Raw genomic sequence first — 16,766 nt, forward strand, 5'->3', positions numbered from 1 at the left:
AAACATATTATAATTTATTGAACCGATATTTTATCCGATGTTGAAAAATTGACGTATTCTGGAAAGAGAATGAAAAGTCGCACACTTGCGAAATGAAGGCAAAATGTGTGAATGAACAAACTGTACGTATGTGCAGAGATGCGCGCATTATTACGCATTATTACACATTATTATGCCTTATTACGCATATGATCTCTCTTCTCAAACGCGATTTTTTTTATTGATTTGTGTCAAGGGCGATCAAAGATCGACCAGTAGTCGAGCACAGTAAACGCGGTTTCTCTCCGGATTGAGTCATAATGCGAATGTGCCATCATCAGATATACTTTTTTATGTGTCTGACCGCGGACAATACTACTGCTGAACTTTTCAAATCTCGATGAGCGATCTAAATAATCTAGATTCAGCGCGACGGATTAAGACACGAATTCGTTTAAAAAAATGCTCACGCGAAATTGCGTCGAGAAACATAGATCTGCAATTTTGCAAACAATAATTATTCTGAATATGACAAAATTATTTGAGTCGTAGAAACGTTTTGAAAATATTTTATCTCTTTCAAGCATACTTAAAAGTTTCGATTTCTTTCAAACTGTTGAATCGCGGATACAACGTTATTTGAAAATTAGATGCAACATCATTATGTTGTAACGCCAACGCGGAAGTTTATATCTTATTTTCCAGTATTAATGCGCTATATATGTCAATAATAATTGCAAAAACAATCGACGCAGATGTCCTTCTAATCTTCGCTTGAAGATGTAGTCTCGCCTAAAAAGGAAGAACGAGTCATTTGAAACAAATATCGCAGAATACCGCAAGTCGATTACGTGAATGCACCGTATCGTTTCCAACGAAGATCTGCTCATCCGACGCTCGATCGACCTTGAAACGATCGACGGAGGCTCAAGAGTGGTTTCGCCTTGGGTAATCGGTGCCGCGGACTCGAAAACTAGGCCTGCGCCAGCGGTGACGTCGTCGCACGGCATCGCGCGCATCTTACTATACACCGTAGAGCAGTGATTTTCAACCGACGCACCGTGGGACCGTAGCGCACCGCGAGTATCCTTAAATGCGTTGCCGTCAAATGTCTGTTAAAATTTGTTGCATTTCTACCTTTCTGAAGCCAAAAAAAAAAAAGAACAAGAAATTAACTAGTTAGCTTTGGTTAATTTATGGAACAATCTTCAAAATTTTTTTCATAAAATATATTTAGATTGCTTCAATTAAAGCGAATTATGATTCTTAAATTAATTAATCATCTAAAATATAAATCCATCTTACATACGCTTATATATTTAAGAGGGAAAAAGTCTTGCTAATTTTTTTTCCCTCTAATAAAATTTCGTTGCTGAAAACTTATAAAGCCGAAGTAACTCGAGGTTGAAAAACACTGATGTAGGAGCCGACGACGTTGTAGTTCGTGGAGGAGGTAGCAAGAAAGAGAGGAACGGAGGTGCGCGTTCGCAGCAACGAAACAAATAGGCCGGCGACTTTCACCGCGCGACCAAGAGCGGTTGTGTAGTGGCGGAGGCGCAGATCAAGGCACAGTCGGACTCGTAGTCGAGAGAGACGGTTAACTGTTCTTCGGGAATCGAGTAAATTTTTTTTTTTTGCGATCGTGCTTCAGTGCTTTTCCCTAACGAAATCTCTCGATCCGTTTCTCTGACGAGCCTGAAGAAAACGACAATTTTGTTTCGAGAGAGCCGCATACCAAGTGTATCCTGTGTACAAGTTTTTTTCACCGTTGCGCCCGCACATGATTGCCACATCCGGAACAACCGTAAAATCATACGGTAACGATTAGACTTGGTATTTCACGCATGATGAGCACTCTCTTTCGACGAGGTAAAGTGCTGGAGTCAAAATTTTCCTTCTACTTTGATCCTAAATTTTCAAACGTTTAAACTTTAACGCCACGTAGATACTTTAAATACTGAAAAAGATTTTTTTCAATTCTACTTTGATCTAAAACCGTTAAATTCTAACAAGCTTCGCCAGAAACTCCTTTTTCGCCTTTAAGTGAAAAAATCGTTTATTGCATATTTAAAAGAAAGTAAGAAAGAGCTTTAATTTTTATGCAAATTACAATCACCTATTTACAATCCTCTAGAATTTATAGATGTAGAAAAGCCGAGATCGAGATGTAGAAGGAAAGTTTCGACTTAAATGATATCAACGCTCTCGATTAATCCGCGTGTTTGGCAGATTCGAGAATTCGTATATACGGATCGAAGGTGATCGATGCGATCTCGCACTGCTTGCAAATAGACAATATCAGTGGGATGTGTTCTCCAGAACATTTTTGACACGAAAAAGAGGGAACGATAAAGGAAGCGTGAAGAAGACGCGCGCGCGTACTATGCATGTGGCATAAGAGAAATGCTCAGGCGTGATCTCGGCAAGACCAAGTGACACACGATGACACGACGACGACGGCCGTTCCGTAGTGTCGCGTCGCTCTGCGCAATCATTTGGACACTTTGGATCGCGGTGCCTGCTGGAACCGGTACCTAAATGCAACTGCCGCTCTCTTAACATACAAATCTTTGAAAAGAAACCGTAGAAACTTAATTGAAATATAAAAAATCTTCAGTGGAAATTTGAATATATCTATCAATTTTTCTCACTCTGATAATATTATGCAATATTATATCTCTGATATTAACATCATAAATATGTATTTTACCTTTCAATTAGTCATTCATTGATTTAATAGACAATTATTAAGTTTTTTTTTTTGTTTAATGCCAAGGCACTTGATTAAATAATGCAAATATTATTTTAGGAGCGGGGCATAATTATGTGAACAGCAAACAGAGATACGATGGATTTTACAACAATTTGGCTCATTCTGATTGGGGAGCAATTGGCAAGTACTCCATAATCTGAGATTTAAATACCAATACTATCTATAAATTCAATGAGATACAGGAAGCTGACGGTTGTATACATATTTCCATAGACAGTAGACTAATTCGAAAGGTCCCAGCGGCATATTCCGATGGCGTTTATGCAATGGCTGGCCAAGACAGGCCATCTCCCCGAAAACTTAGCGACTTATTCATGCAAGGCGACGATGGCCTGCCGTCGGTGAAAAATCGGACCGCGTTATTCGCCTTTTTCGGTGAGAATAATTACGAATAGTATTGATTTATCAATCCAGTTCAATTGTGACGTGTTTCTTTCACGTCAATTTTAAAGCGTGCAATTTCTTGCCTTCCAAAAAATTTGAGACATCATCTTCGATGGTGATTCTTTGCAGGACAGCTGGTCACGTCGGAGATAATTATGGCTAGCGAAAGCGGTTGCCCCTTAGAATTTCATCGAATTGACGTAGACAAATGTGATCCGGTTTTCGACAAAGAGTGTCAAGGTAACAAGTACATTCCATTTCTCCGAGCGGATTACGATCGTCAAACCGGGCGCAGTCCCAACAGTCCACGAGAACAGGTAATTGCGCGTAATTAAAAATTTTCTCGAATACACATCAACTACTTTCGAATTGATCTGCACGCAAGCTAACTTCTGAAATCATGGATTTTTCGCTCGACGCGCTCTCTCGCCAATGTAATGAAATAATGACGTGTATTCCGACTCTACATTGCTATTATTTAAATTGCACACGATTACATTTATATTAGTTTATTAAATTAGTTTTTCTTGCGACATATAAATTTGCTCGTTTATCGAAATGCCACGCGGCATTTAACACCTTGCTCAACTCCGCGCCGAGCCTTTGGAACAAAGTCGTGAGAAATAGAATACGTGAGGTTGCAGATAAACAAAGTGACGAGCTGGATCGACGGTAGTTTCGTTTATTCGAGCAGTGAGGCATGGGCCAACACAATGCGCGCGTTCAAGAACGGCAGTCTTCTCATGGAACAGACGAGGCAATTCCCCGTGAGAAACACTATGCGCGCACCTCTTTTCAATCACGCAGTGCCTCATGTCATGCGAATGCTTAGCCCGGAGCGTTTATATCGTAAGCGAACATTACACATACATAAATATATAATTTACAATCCATAAGTTTTCAAGTGGGTCAACTTTCTTGTTTAACATTTGATATTTTTATCGGAGAAATTAGTTTTGTTCAACTGCATAAAACAAGACAGCAAACTTGGCTATCATCGAGCATAAATTATTTTTTATCAGCTATTTTTTTCTTTATCCTGGACAGTATTTTTCCTCAATGCTTTAACAAGAAAGATTCATTATAACAATCGTTTGGTTCTTACATAATGTGAGTCTTCTCACTAATTAAATATCATGATAGTATCTGATTGCTATCTGCCATCAATTTATCGCAGCTTTTATACGTTGCATTATATTTTTCATATTAATCGTAATTATTGCGCTATGCTCTTTCTGTTATATCTTATGTTGTAATTTTGTCTGTAATTAATTTTCCGATCTTCACGAAAGTGCCTAATAATTAATTGTTTCGCACAGTGCTTGGCGACCCACGAACGAATCAGCACCCACCGTTGTTGGCTCTGGGAATTTTATTCTATCGGTACCACAATGTCTTGGCCGCTCGCATGCACAGAGAGCATCCCGACATGTCCGACGAAGAAATTTTTCAGAAGACACGTCGGATGGTCACAGGAACGATTCAGGTAGCTATAAGGAGTTGATTTTAATTTAATACAAAAATTTAACAGCTAAAACTTAAAAAGCTAAAACCAGAGCTGGGTCTTAGTGCTCCAATTTATTGTTAACATCACAAGTACATTAATATGAAACAAACGTTTGGATTTGGCCATCTTTAGTGTAAAAGAAAAATTTTAAATACTAGAAATAAGAAAGCCTGATATCTAACGCAAAACGCAATTATGCTTGATCATGTCTGATGAAATAAGCTGAAGTAATTACTCTTGTTGTTAGGCAAGTTACATAAAACTCGATAAAAGCAGAACAGTCATTTATAATCGTGAAATAAAATTAACACCTTTCAGTGTTAAATTTTTGTATTAAATTGAAGAGCCCATTTCTCTAATATTAATTTACCGCGATTTTAATTTATTTTCAAAAATTGCAATCATTAAAAACACAAAGTTTTACAAAAAAAAAAGTTATAAATAACAATGAAATCAGTTTGACGTAATCAAAGATGTAATCGATAAGCTTTCGAAAAAAATATCTGTTTTAAATAACAGCTAAATTTACGCATTTGCGAATCTTGTTTGTAAAACAACGATTCCTTACATGTCTAACCTTTTTTTTTCAGAACATAATCCTTTATGAATATCTTCCGACATTGCTAAATGAGAACCTGCCGTCATACGCCGGTTACAAATCGGATCTACATCCGGGTATCAGTCATATATTTCAAAGCGCCGCTTTCCGTTTCGGCCATACTCTTATACCGCCGGGCATATATCGGCGGGACGAGAAGTGCGAATATAGGAAGACCAACACAGATCAACCGGCTATCAGATTGTGTTCTACATGGTGGGACTCGAACGTCAGTGTCATTCATTTGCTTCGAGAGAAATTTCGAAAACTTCGCGTTCTTGTGTGAAACCTACGAATCACACGAAATGTAAATACTCTTTCAGGAGATTTTGGCCAACAGCACGATTGAAGAATTGATTATGGGCATGGCGTCGCAATTGGCGGAGAAAGAAGACAATCTTCTCGGCACCGACATTCGGAACAATCTGTTCGGACCCATGGAATTTTCGCGTCGAGATCTCGGCGCCCTGAACATCATGCGAGGCCGCGACAACGGTCTTGCGGATTACAACACGGCAAGGGTGCATTTCAAATTAGCCAGACGGAAAACGTGGAATGAGATCAATCCTGAATTGTTCAATAAGAATCCGTCACTGCTGCGCGCTCTCATTGAAATTTACTCGAATAATCTCAACAACGTTGACGTCTACGTTGGTGGAATGCTCGAATCCAAGGGTGGCCCCGGCGAACTCTTCACCGCGGTCATAAAAGAGCAGTTCCTCCGTTTGCGAGATTCTGATAGATTTTGGTTCGAAAACGAAGAAAATGGGTTAGTTTTTCTCATCACTTACATTAATGTTTATTCCCAATAATTATTTTTCCCGATAAAGTTTAATATAAAAACTCTTTTTCTTTCTCTATTTTAAAATCTTTTAAAAATCAATTATGTAAAATCTTCTAATGCACTATTTGTCCATTAGTATTTTTACGAAAAGCGAAATAGAGGAAATTCGTCGCATCACTCTTTGGGATGTAATCACAAACGCGACCAAAATACCATCCGATGCGATACAAAGACGAGTGTTTCTTTGGCAAAACGGTGATCCGTGTCCTCAGCCTTTTCAATTGAATTCGACCATGCTCGAGTCGTGTGTTCCCTTACAGCGTCACGACTATTTTGAGGTAACCAATTCGAAGATCAATCTTATCTGTTTTTCCAAAAAATAAGATAAAAGATTAATTTTTTACTTATAGCTAGAAAAATTCTGAATATCAAACAAGTACTATTAATAAAAGGAATAACTGAATTTTTTTTAAATTGCAGTTTTGGAGCAATAATTCTTGTCGATTATAAGCTTTTGTGATAATTAATTTTTTTAATTGTATTATATTTGACTTTTGAATAAAGGAAAAGCAATTTTACATTATATTTTTTTTTTGAACGTGTGTCACAGGGTAGCGAACTTGTGTACATCTACGCCTGTGTGTTTCTTGGATTCGTACCGATTCTCTGTGCCGGTGCAGGATACGGGCTGGTAAAATTGCAAAACAGACGGCGGCGAAGACTGAAAATACTTCAGGAAGCAATACAAAAGCAAAACGGCGGTCGGATCTGTGTTGATAAAATGATTGTACGTGAGTGGCTGCATGCGAACCATCGTCGTCTCGTGAAGGTGAAATTCGGACCGGAAGCAGCGTTGCATATCGTCGATCGAAAAGGAGAGAAACTACGCACGTTCGACTTCGGTGGCATTAACACCATAACTATGGAGGCATCACAGGTAAACTTGTATTTTTTATGCCAATTCAATAATGTTGCTTAAAGTTTATACTTTTACGTGCTTTAGATCGTTTTTGGAAAAATTTTTATCCTTACATTTCTAAAAAAACATATTGCTTTGTTCTTAAAATTATGTACGTTCAACACTCTGCAGCTCAATAATAGAAATTTTCTTGAAAAATTTATAACAAATGTCAAAATCTACAACATTTTATCTACAAAACATGTTTTTTCTTTGTAATTTTCCTACGATTTTGTTTAACCGAATTACACGATGTTAAAGTTAAACCTGTATTTTTTACACTAATGCTAGAGTTGGTTTTAAAGTCGCGTAACTCTGCCAAAAAAAATCGTAACAAAATTTTTAAAAACACGTTGTGTAAGTAAAATGCTGTAGTTTTTGATACTTGTCATAAATTTTGCGAGAAAAATTTTTTTTAATTACAAGAAAACAATGTTTTTTCTTTGGAAGTGTAAACATAAAAAATTTTCAAAAACGGTCTAAAGCAAATGAAAGTACAAATTTCAAGCTTTAAAATGCTTTTTTAATTTTTGGTTTACAATGATTTTTCACCGAGTTACAGCGATTTGAAAATTAGTCAATTTTAGCGTCAGAACGTCCGATGCGGCAGAGCAGTGCAGCTGACTGAGTGCGCGCCATTAATACGTGCGTATTAATGGCGCGCAGCCAGTCGACCTGTCGGCCACACTGTTCGCGACGAGACATTCAGACGCTTAAAATTTGGCAATTTTCAAATCACTAACTCTGTGAAAAATCATCGTAGACCAAAAATTAAAAAAGCATTTTAAAGCTTGAAACTTGTACTTTCACGTTATGCTGGTTATTTTCTAAAAATTTATCTTCACGCTTCTAAGCTTGAAAGAAAAACAACATTGTTTTGTTGCTCAATACAAAAATTTTTCTCGTAAAATTGATAACAAGTGTCAAAAACTGCAATATTTTACCTACAAAATGCATCTTTTTTAATTTTGCTACGATGTTTTTTGACCAAGTTGCGAGACTTTAAAACCAACCCTAGCACCAGCTTAAAAATTCAGATTTAGCTTCAAAGCTTCAAAGTCATGTAACAAAAAAAATCGTAGGAAAATTTAAAGAAACGTGTTTTGTAAGTAAAATGTAGATTTTAATACTTGTCATAAATTTTTTATCGGGCTGCAAAGTGTTGAACGAACGTAATTTTAAGAACAAAACAATATGTTCTCTTTTTAGAAATATAAAGATTTTTCAGTAAACGGACTGAAACATGTGAAATTACAAACTTGAAGCTTTAAAATGCTTTTTCAATTTTTTGTGTGCAATAATTTTTTATCGATTTTTCAATAGTTTGAAAATTGCTCCATTTTGAGCGTCTAAAAAATGTTTCCTATTTTTGTGGAATAATGTATGTAACAATTAAGTATTGTATGTGTCAATAAAGTAATTACACTTCATTAGACATCTCTAAAATTACTCAATTTCTACGTTTTATTAATAGATAGCTGATTCTTTAACGTCACGCCATGCATCCGATAATTATTAATCACGCTTTCAGGAGAGTGAAACCGGACATCGTAAGGCCCTAGTGTTATTACGTATACCACGCGATTACGACCTTGTCCTTGAACTCGATTCGCTGGCTTCACGTAGAAAGTTTATTGCGAAATTGGAGGCGTTCCTGGCGTCGCAAAAAAAGCATTTCACACTCACGCAAGTCGCACGGGATGTTATGTTAGCAAAAGCGGAAACTAAAGAGCGCCGACAAAAGAAGCTTGAACAGGTTTGTATTTTTTTTTTTAGACATCTGAAAGTATCGACTCAATTTATTTACCAATAAATCTTTGTAAAGAAATAAAGGAAAAATGAACCAATTTCCTTCCCTTTCCCTTCCTTATTCTTTTTTTCTTATTTTAGCGCAATAGATTAAAATAATATAGTTTCATGCTTACAAATTTATAATGTTTATTATTATATATGAAAGATTTATGATCTTGACTGCCAAACCTGGGTATTTTTAGTTCTTCAGAGAAGCGTACGCTTTGACTTTCGGTTTACGGCCCGGCGAACGGAGACGGCGATCGGAAGATAGTGATACCGGAGAGGTCATTACGGTAATGCGTACGTCACTTTCCAAAAGCGAGTTTGCAAGCGCTCTTGGCATGCGGCCTGATGCAGTTTTCGTGAAGAAAATGTTCAACATTGTCGACAAAGACGGCGATGGCCGGATTTCCTTTCAAGTATAATCATCTGCGATTTGCTTCATCCACTGCCTTCACCACTTTATCCGAGCATCACTAACAAATTCAAATTTCAGGAATTCTTGGACACGGTTCTGCTGTTTTCACGTGGTAAAACCGAGGACAAGTTGCGCATCATCTTCGACATGTGCGATAAAGATAGCAACGGCGTGATTGACAAAGAAGAGTTGTCAGAAATGTTAAGATCGCTGGTGGAAATAGCACGTACCACGAGCCTTTCGGATGATCACGTCACAGAATTAATTGACGGCATGTTCCAGGTATGTTTTTTTTTTATTATCATTTCAATATTATTGTCGCTGCTAATATTTCTAACATTTTGGATTTCTCACTGACCAGGATGCTGGGCTCGAGAGGAAGGACTATCTCACGTACAACGACTTCAAATTAATGATGAAAGAATACAAAGGAGATTTTGTTGCGATTGGTCTCGATTGCAAGGGTGCTAAACAGAATTTCCTCGATATGTCGACGAACGTCGCGCGCATGACCAGCTTTCATATCGATCAATTGCCCCCAGAAGATTCGAAAAGCTGGACGCGCAAGCAATGGGATGCTATATCGACCTTTCTCGAAGAGAATAGACAGAATATATTCTATCTTTTCCTGTTTTACGTTATCACCATAGCTCTCTTTGTCGAGAGATTTATTTGTGAGTATCAATTGCCGGAAAATGATCTATTTTTGAGTGTTTTTAACTATTACAATTTATTTTTGAAATTCTAAACATTAGAAAGAGATGCAAAATAATCGATTTTTTTGGAGTTCTCGAGAAAAAAGACATTAAAGACATTATTTGAATATTTAGGAAAGCGTGTCGCTATTTATCATAAAATTTGTCTCTTATTTGTCTATAGATTACTCTTTCATGACGGAACATACGGATCTGAGACATATAATGGGCGTTGGAATTGCCATAACCAGAGGTTCGGCAGCCGCTCTGTCCTTTTGCTACAGTCTTTTACTATTAACGATGTCACGTAATCTACTGACAAAGCTGAAGGAATTTTCGATCCAGCAGTACATACCTCTAGACTCGCACATACAATTTCACAAGATCGCAGCGTGTACAGCGCTCTTTTTCTCCGTGCTGCATACAGTTGGCCATATAGTCAACTTTTATCACGTCTCCACGCAGCCGATAGCGCATCTTCGCTGCCTCACTAGCGAAATCAGCTTTCCCAGCGACGCGCGGCCTACTATTTCCTTTTGGCTGCTTCGAACGGTGACCGGTGGGTATTATTTGCACAAATGACAGTAGACAAATTTTATAAACTTCGAAGCTTCGTTTACTATAAATATTAATGATGATAATTTGCTTCTTGCTGCAGGTTTAACCGGTATTCTTCTGTTCGTCGTTATGACGATCATTTTTGTCTTCGCACATCCGACCATACGACAGAAGGCTTACAAATTCTTTTGGTCGACACATAGTCTCTATGTAGTCTTGTACGCATTGTGCCTGATCCACGGCTTGGCCCGCTTGACAGGTGCGCCGCGATTTTGGATATTCTTCGTTGGCCCGGCGATTATTTACGCCCTGGACAAAGTAATTTTGTATTTATACTTTTTCTCAACCGTCTTTGCACCTGCATATATAGCACATTCTCTCACGAGGCGTAAAATTATAAAATCCAATTAGCTACACATGCACCGACTATTATTACTTTATTTTACACATGTTTAATGCAAGTGCTGTGCCCACGCGCTTGTTTTATCTAAGATGTTTCTAATATCTGCTTTTATAGATTGTTTTATTATTTATTCTGAATATTTATGCAACACCTAATCTAACCTAATCTAAACACAAAATTCTCTCATTAGTTTCTAAGTTGTTTAATTTTTATCTTGTTTTACTTTTATAAAAATTCGTGTATTGCCAAATTTGAAAAAGAAGAACATTTTAATCAGGTTAAATTTTTCTTATAAGTAACAAAATTCGTAACTAATACTCAGTGCAATTTATTAATCTGACCGTTTGCATTTCAGGTCGTGAGTCTGCGAACAAAATATATGGCGCTGGATATCATCGAAACGGAATTATTACCATCTGACGTGATAAAGATTAGATTCTACAGACCACCAAATTTGAAGTACTTGTCGGGTCAATGGGTACGTCTCGCCTGCACCGCCTTCAGATCCAACGAGTTTCACTCTTTCACATTGACCTCAGCGCCGCACGAGAATTTTCTCTCCTGTCATATAAAAGCTCAGGGACCGTGGACGTGGAAGCTCCGCAACTATTTCGATCCTTGCAATTACAATCCAGAAGTCGAGCGTCCGAAAATTCGTATAGAAGGCCCGTTTGGTGCGGGAAATCAAGATTGGTACAAGTTTGAAGTCGCGGTGATGGTTGGTGGTGGGATTGGAGTCACCCCTTACGCCTCGATTCTCAACGATCTTGTGTTTGGAACGTCCACTAACAGATATTCGGGCGTTGCGTGTAAGAAGGTGAGCGCCAATTTTACTTTTATCAAAATATTAGTGAGTAAATTTTCCTATGATGTTGCTTTCTTTATTTTACAGGTTTATTTTCTATGGATCTGCCCATCGCATAAACATTTCGAATGGTTTATCGACGTTCTTAGAGACGTCGAGAGAAAAGATGTTACGGATGTACTTGAAATCCACATATTTATCACACAATTTTTTCATAAGTTTGATTTGCGCACTACTATGTTGGTAAGTAAGATTACTTTTTTATTTTTATGCAAACGAGAAATTCCTGTCATTTTCAATTGCTGTCTATTTATTGCATTTTATTTCACATATGTAGTACATATGTGAGAATCACTTCCAGAGGCTATCGAAAAGAAGTATATTTACCGGACTCAAAGCCATCAATCACTTTGGTCGGCCGGACACGACGTCATTTCTGAAATTTGTTCAGAAGAAACACAGCTATGTGCGTTTATAATATTAATTTGTAAAGATATACTTATTTAACGCAAAAAAAAAAAGATAACAACGTGTCTATTTAAAGGAAATTTTAAGAATTAATTATTTATTGATCTACAGGTTAGCAAAATAGGAGTATTTAGCTGTGGACCACGTCCTCTGACGAAAAGCGTTATGTCGGCCTGCGATGAAGTCAACAAAACTCGGCGTTTGCCATATTTCATACATCACTTTGAATATTTCGGCTAGTCGGCTACACTACTTTTTATTCGCATATAAAATAATGCTATCAACTTGGTTGACAATACTTTATCGCAAATTGCAACGATTTGCAAAATGTACATATTTAAGCGCTGAGAAGCGCTTCTTTTTATTATTTATAAATTGTCATGAATATTACGCGTTACTTATTGATGAATACGATAAAAAAAATATTCTCCTCTCTCTCTCTATTTTATTCTCCTAGATTTTATGTGTGTGAAAATCCTTCACTGACAAATATTTTAAATATGTGTTATAATTAATAAGTTCACGCGTTTTCGTTTGTAATTATAATGCGAATGTGTTCTTAAGATCATGTTTTGTCAGTAATTCTAGTCAAGTATCTCAATCTTTCTTCGTTAAATATGTGAATATTATTATCAAATTACACTATATAAAATATATTAAAATATTTAATCATACTTAAAAAATTTATCAAATGTAGCTATTCAGGAAATACGTCAGCCATTAACGGCTCTGCGCGAGACCGGCGGGAACGGATACGACCAGTTGCTCTTGTTCGTCTCATCGCCGATTTCCTGCGGAAAGTCAGACGGCTCGTGCGATGTGTATCCCTGATTAATAACACCTTCAGTATCCTCTTCAGCGGTATGTCTGTTTTGAAGCTTGGACGACAATTGACTGAAATATTTTCAAATTTACAAAACAAAGAAGGAAAGTTATAGAAAGAAGGATACTTTTTTGTCAACTAGACCGAGCAATGCAAACCTCATTATTCGATCGCCGAACGAATCCTCAATGTTTGGGACTTTCCGCCTGATGTTATGCGTATCGAAACTCTCCTCTATAATGACATGTCTATCGTAGGGCGTGTCGTAATCGACTTCGAGTATAGTCGAGAACTGATGAGGGAAGATCATGTCTATAGCTGTTATGATGAATCCTGCCAAGAGACACGCGGCACCTATAAAGAGAAAAAAGTTGTAATTAGAAATTTATTCACGCGTCAAACGAAATAATCGACAATGTCTCGGTAAACACCAACCGGCTGATAGCACCAACCAATAGTTCCAGCCAAGATTAAAGGTGAGAATCGAACCCTCGATGTGAGCTATCAGCGGTTCACATGGCAAAAGGGCTGTGTAGATTAAATTTGTCAGAAGCATTAATGAACCCGTAAGAATCATGCTGTACGCTCCATATCGCGGCACTACCATCAGTAACAAGTTCATCATTAGCCATGAAGTGAATGAAGTCCTGTAAAAAAATTTTTACTTTGTCAGACGATGTATGAGAAGTGCGAAGATGGTTTAAGAAGTAAAAATACAAACGCAATTACAAAATTGTGTAGAAGTCTTTTAATATTGCATATATTTAATTAATTTCTTAGGTAATTATCATGTTTGGCGATTTGTTTCTACTCAATTTTGTGACAAATATTTTTCTTAATTTTTATTGCGATTGTATCTATATTTTCTAGATTATACCCTTCCATCGTGAAAAATGAGCTGTGATTTTTAAAATGATTCTTACTAAAATATTTCTCATCATCCAAGTAATATACCATAGCATTATTGAAGCGTAATATCCGGCTTCGCGATATCGTGAGCCCCAGGAAAAGCCCTCCTGATGATGGCTAAAGTATTCCGCTAAAGAAACAATAGGGAATGGCGCGCCCTGATAAAGGGCCTGCTTAAATGCATTGGTCATTTCGCCGGAATTCCGCCACCAGAATCGTTCATTGTACTCGACATCACCATTCTGCTCGCTTCCCGGTAATACTAGAAAAATAAGATTTATCTGACGTAGTAAAATTGGCAATATGCAAATTAATCCAAAAACTACAATTTATACGATATACGAAGTAGACGAAAAGTTTCAATTTTGATTTTGGTGATTAATTTTTTATCCATGTAGAGTTCAATTTCTAATAATTTAAATCCTAGAAGCGCATGTAAAAAATTGAAATAGAAGATATTCTACTGTTTCAGTTAAAAACTTACATCTGTACGTTATGTTGATGTGCATTAACCCAATATAACCGCCGATATCGGCCGTTGCCTTCTGCCTGGAGAAAGCGCTGTAGGAGCTAACAATAGTAGCGGAGCTCGTATGCCAAGATGAGCCATATTGCGCCACTGCACGCACAAAGCACAGTAATTATTTTTCCACACATTCACTGTACTTACGATTAATGATCTCGATAAGAATCCGTAATTTTATTTAACAGTAAAATTATGAATGAACAATGACACTATAATATTTGGAAACTCTAAACGCAATTTCAATTTTGCTTATTCCTTTAAACAATCTCAATGGAAAATTTTATACGTTTATAGTAAAGAAAATAAAGATGACATAAGTAACACGACTCAACGCTGCAAAACAAATTCAAATTTCTTAATTTTTTTTTATTTTCCCTTTTTCTTTCACCAGTTTCACTCTGCGAATTCGTTAGTTACACTATCGGCAATGTAGGTCTTTTAACTTGGAAAGTAGACAAAGTACACGAACCTTGAATCGTCGCACCCACGAAGAGGCTCAAGGTAACAGTGAGGAATGTGGTTAACCGCTGCGACAAAAAAATACACCAGGTTTATATAGCCAATATTTATATTTCACTTGACTGTGAAACAATCTACGATTCAACGGAGACGTGAAAAATACTCACCTCCTTTCTGACACCCGGAAATATGACTAGAAACGCCGTGAACAGAGTGCCGAATATCACGAATACGATTATCAAGGAAACGTCACCTGTGACGGGAGTGCGATTGCTGTAGCTGTAAAGAGTCGGGCCGCCGTCGCTGCGAAAAGCATCGAACCATCCTTTCATCTTTCTGAATTAATTCCGGCTCTCATGGAAATCTATAAACTATTCAAATATAAGATTTTATTGCAATATTTGTTTACGTGATGCGCAAAATAAGTTGCGTATTACGATCAAATTAATAAAATTTCTTTCTCCCGGATGCTCTCTTTGCTGCTCGATTTTCAATGCCGAGAGAATTGATTTTGGAGAAAATTACTTACCGCGATCAACAAGCTCGACTGCTAGCGTCTAAGTTGCCGAAAAGTTTTCAGAAAGTTCAGCATGCGTGGGAAGCAATACAACTTGCATATCACATGATGTAAAGACCTGACGACGACGAGTGTACTGGAGCCTACTGAGACTCGAGTAGGCTAACAGACACCGCTTGGAAAGTGGTTTCCACCAACGGCCTCGTGCCTTACCTCGAAGAAGGAGAGAGAAAAAAAAAGAGAGAGAGAGAGGAGGACAAGAGAGAGAGAGTGAAACCATCATTGGGATGGTCATCGGCAGTGGGAGAGACGAGAAAGATGTACGCCGGATCAGCTGATTCAGCTCTCTTTCTCGCTACATACTGTACAGATATATACTTAAACACGCTTATTCATAAAAGTACAGGTGCGACAAAAAGAGCGACGTTTTTTTATTTCGTATAGGCATTGATTCGTCTTTTATATTGTTTGCAACATACAATCACTATCAAATATGCGGAATTAAAATTCAGTGAAAGTAAATTATTTGAAATTAAATAACAAATTTGATATTAATTTACGAAAATATTTATTTTCAAAGATGATAATGAAACTTATAAAATTGTACGTAGAAACTTCAATTATTTCTATTTATAATCGTAGAATAATTAAAAACCAATCTAAAATACACTGTGCTGTGTGCGTTTTTGTTGCGTCAACAATTTTATAACAATATACGATAATGATCATTACGTATGCGAATTATAATAGATAGTACGAAAAATAGCATGCGGGTGACATCAATGCCCGCAAAGGAAGACAACTTTCGTAGCAATGAAGATAGCGAAACGAACGAAAGTTGGATAGATTTTACGTTCGTTCACATAAATTGTTTCCCGTTTCACTGTTCCATTTTACATGAACTTTTCCACGTAGATAAACAATCTAAACTCAACAAAAATATCCAATCATTCCAAGCTCCAATCAATTATATTTGCAACAATCTGTTTGCCGTTGAAATATTGCAAGTTAACGATTTAATATTGTAGAAGTCAAATTATAAAAATTCATTGTAAAATCGTGATTAATTTACAAAAATTCTTAATTGTAAAAGTGGTTTGCTTTCAAAACACAGCAGATATTTTGCTTTACTACATAATAATAAACGAATTTCATTGCCACATCACATCGCTTTAATACATAAGCGAAATATATATTAAAAGTTAATTCACTCACAATTTTTCTCTCTCTCTCATAGCTCGATTTGCTCACTCCACTTGCACTTGGTTTACGGCACAGGAAAACATTTTGCACATCGTGATGTCCTCAAAACCGATGCCAAATGGGCGAAGTATACCGGTAACGGAAGTGTGACACACACGTGACCGTATTCCGCTCGTTCTCTGCGACCAGAAACCAGTGGTATGCT

At 37.1% G+C, this 16,766-nt stretch overlaps 2 protein-coding genes across 6 annotated transcripts; one reads left to right on the forward strand and one right to left on the reverse strand.

Annotated features, from left to right (window-relative positions):
• Window positions 1-82: 82 nt before the first annotated feature.
• Window positions 83-12,559, forward strand: Duox (dual oxidase). 3 transcript variants are annotated; one of them, XM_067349081.1, is made up of 20 exons: window positions 83-2,509; window positions 2,789-2,872; window positions 2,966-3,127; window positions 3,266-3,453; window positions 3,781-3,985; window positions 4,456-4,622; window positions 5,234-5,470; window positions 5,565-6,010; window positions 6,162-6,363; window positions 6,636-6,962; window positions 8,515-8,739; window positions 8,978-9,196; window positions 9,274-9,477; window positions 9,557-9,869; window positions 10,075-10,449; window positions 10,549-10,766; window positions 11,207-11,668; window positions 11,744-11,899; window positions 11,994-12,122; window positions 12,236-12,559. In XM_067349081.1, exons 1-20 carry the CDS (start codon window positions 2,422-2,424, stop codon window positions 12,362-12,364), a joined length of 4,536 nt encoding a protein of 1,511 aa, XP_067205182.1. In that variant the 5' UTR covers window positions 83-2,421; the 3' UTR covers window positions 12,365-12,559. The 3 variants fall into 3 exon arrangements, with proteins under 3 accessions (XP_067205182.1, XP_067205181.1, XP_012226856.2); XM_067349080.1 differs by lacking the exons at window positions 83-2,509; window positions 2,789-2,872 and having other exon boundaries at window positions 2,949-3,127; XM_012371433.2 differs by lacking the exons at window positions 83-2,509; window positions 2,789-2,872; window positions 2,966-3,127 and having other exon boundaries at window positions 3,321-3,453; window positions 3,774-3,985.
• On the reverse strand, window positions 12,205-16,712 carry mol (dual oxidase maturation factor 1 mol). 3 transcript variants are annotated; one of them, XM_012371440.2, is made up of 9 exons: window positions 16,574-16,689; window positions 15,371-15,571; window positions 15,009-15,212; window positions 14,852-14,909; window positions 14,341-14,475; window positions 13,902-14,118; window positions 13,383-13,594; window positions 13,106-13,301; window positions 12,205-13,018 (listed from the first exon to the last, which is right to left on the reverse strand). In XM_012371440.2, the coding sequence occupies exons 3-9, from the start codon at window positions 15,171-15,173 to the stop codon at window positions 12,838-12,840; spliced, it is 1,164 nt and encodes a 387-aa protein (XP_012226863.1). In that variant the 5' UTR covers window positions 15,174-15,212; window positions 15,371-15,571; window positions 16,574-16,689; the 3' UTR covers window positions 12,205-12,837. The 3 variants fall into 3 exon arrangements, with proteins under 3 accessions (XP_012226863.1, XP_012226866.1, XP_012226867.1); XM_012371443.2 differs by lacking the exon at window positions 15,371-15,571 and having other exon boundaries at window positions 16,574-16,712; XM_012371444.2 differs by lacking the exon at window positions 16,574-16,689 and having other exon boundaries at window positions 15,009-15,205; window positions 15,371-16,536.
• Between the last annotated feature and the right edge of the window lie 54 nt (window positions 16,713-16,766).

The sequence above is a fragment of the Linepithema humile genome, chromosome 2 (assembly GCF_040581485.1).
Source record: "Linepithema humile isolate Giens D197 chromosome 2, Lhum_UNIL_v1.0, whole genome shotgun sequence".
NCBI lineage: Eukaryota > Metazoa > Arthropoda > Insecta > Hymenoptera > Formicidae > Linepithema > Linepithema humile.

Excerpts from the sequence above, each read along its gene's own strand:
- Duox (XM_067349081.1), top strand. The coding sequence starts at position 2,422 with ATGACACGACGACGACGGCCGTTCCGTAGTGTCGCGTCGCTCTGCGCA. Across the intron at positions 11,669-11,743 it reads CGGGCGTTGCGTGTAAGAAG|GTTTATTTTCTATGGATCTG; the intron begins GTGAGCGCCAAT and ends TTTATTTTACAG. Across the intron at positions 12,123-12,235 it reads TTCAGAAGAAACACAGCTAT|GTTAGCAAAATAGGAGTATT; the intron begins GTGCGTTTATAA and ends ATTGATCTACAG.
- mol (XM_012371443.2), bottom strand. The coding sequence starts at position 15,173 with ATGAAAGGATGGTTCGATGCTTTTCGCAGCGACGGCGGCCCGACTCTT. Across the intron at positions 14,910-15,008 it reads TTCCGGGTGTCAGAAAGGAG|CGGTTAACCACATTCCTCAC; the intron begins GTGAGTATTTTT and ends TTTTTGTCGCAG. Across the intron at positions 13,595-13,901 it reads TACGCTTCAATAATGCTATG|GACTTCATTCACTTCATGGC; the intron begins GTATATTACTTG and ends ATTTTTTTACAG.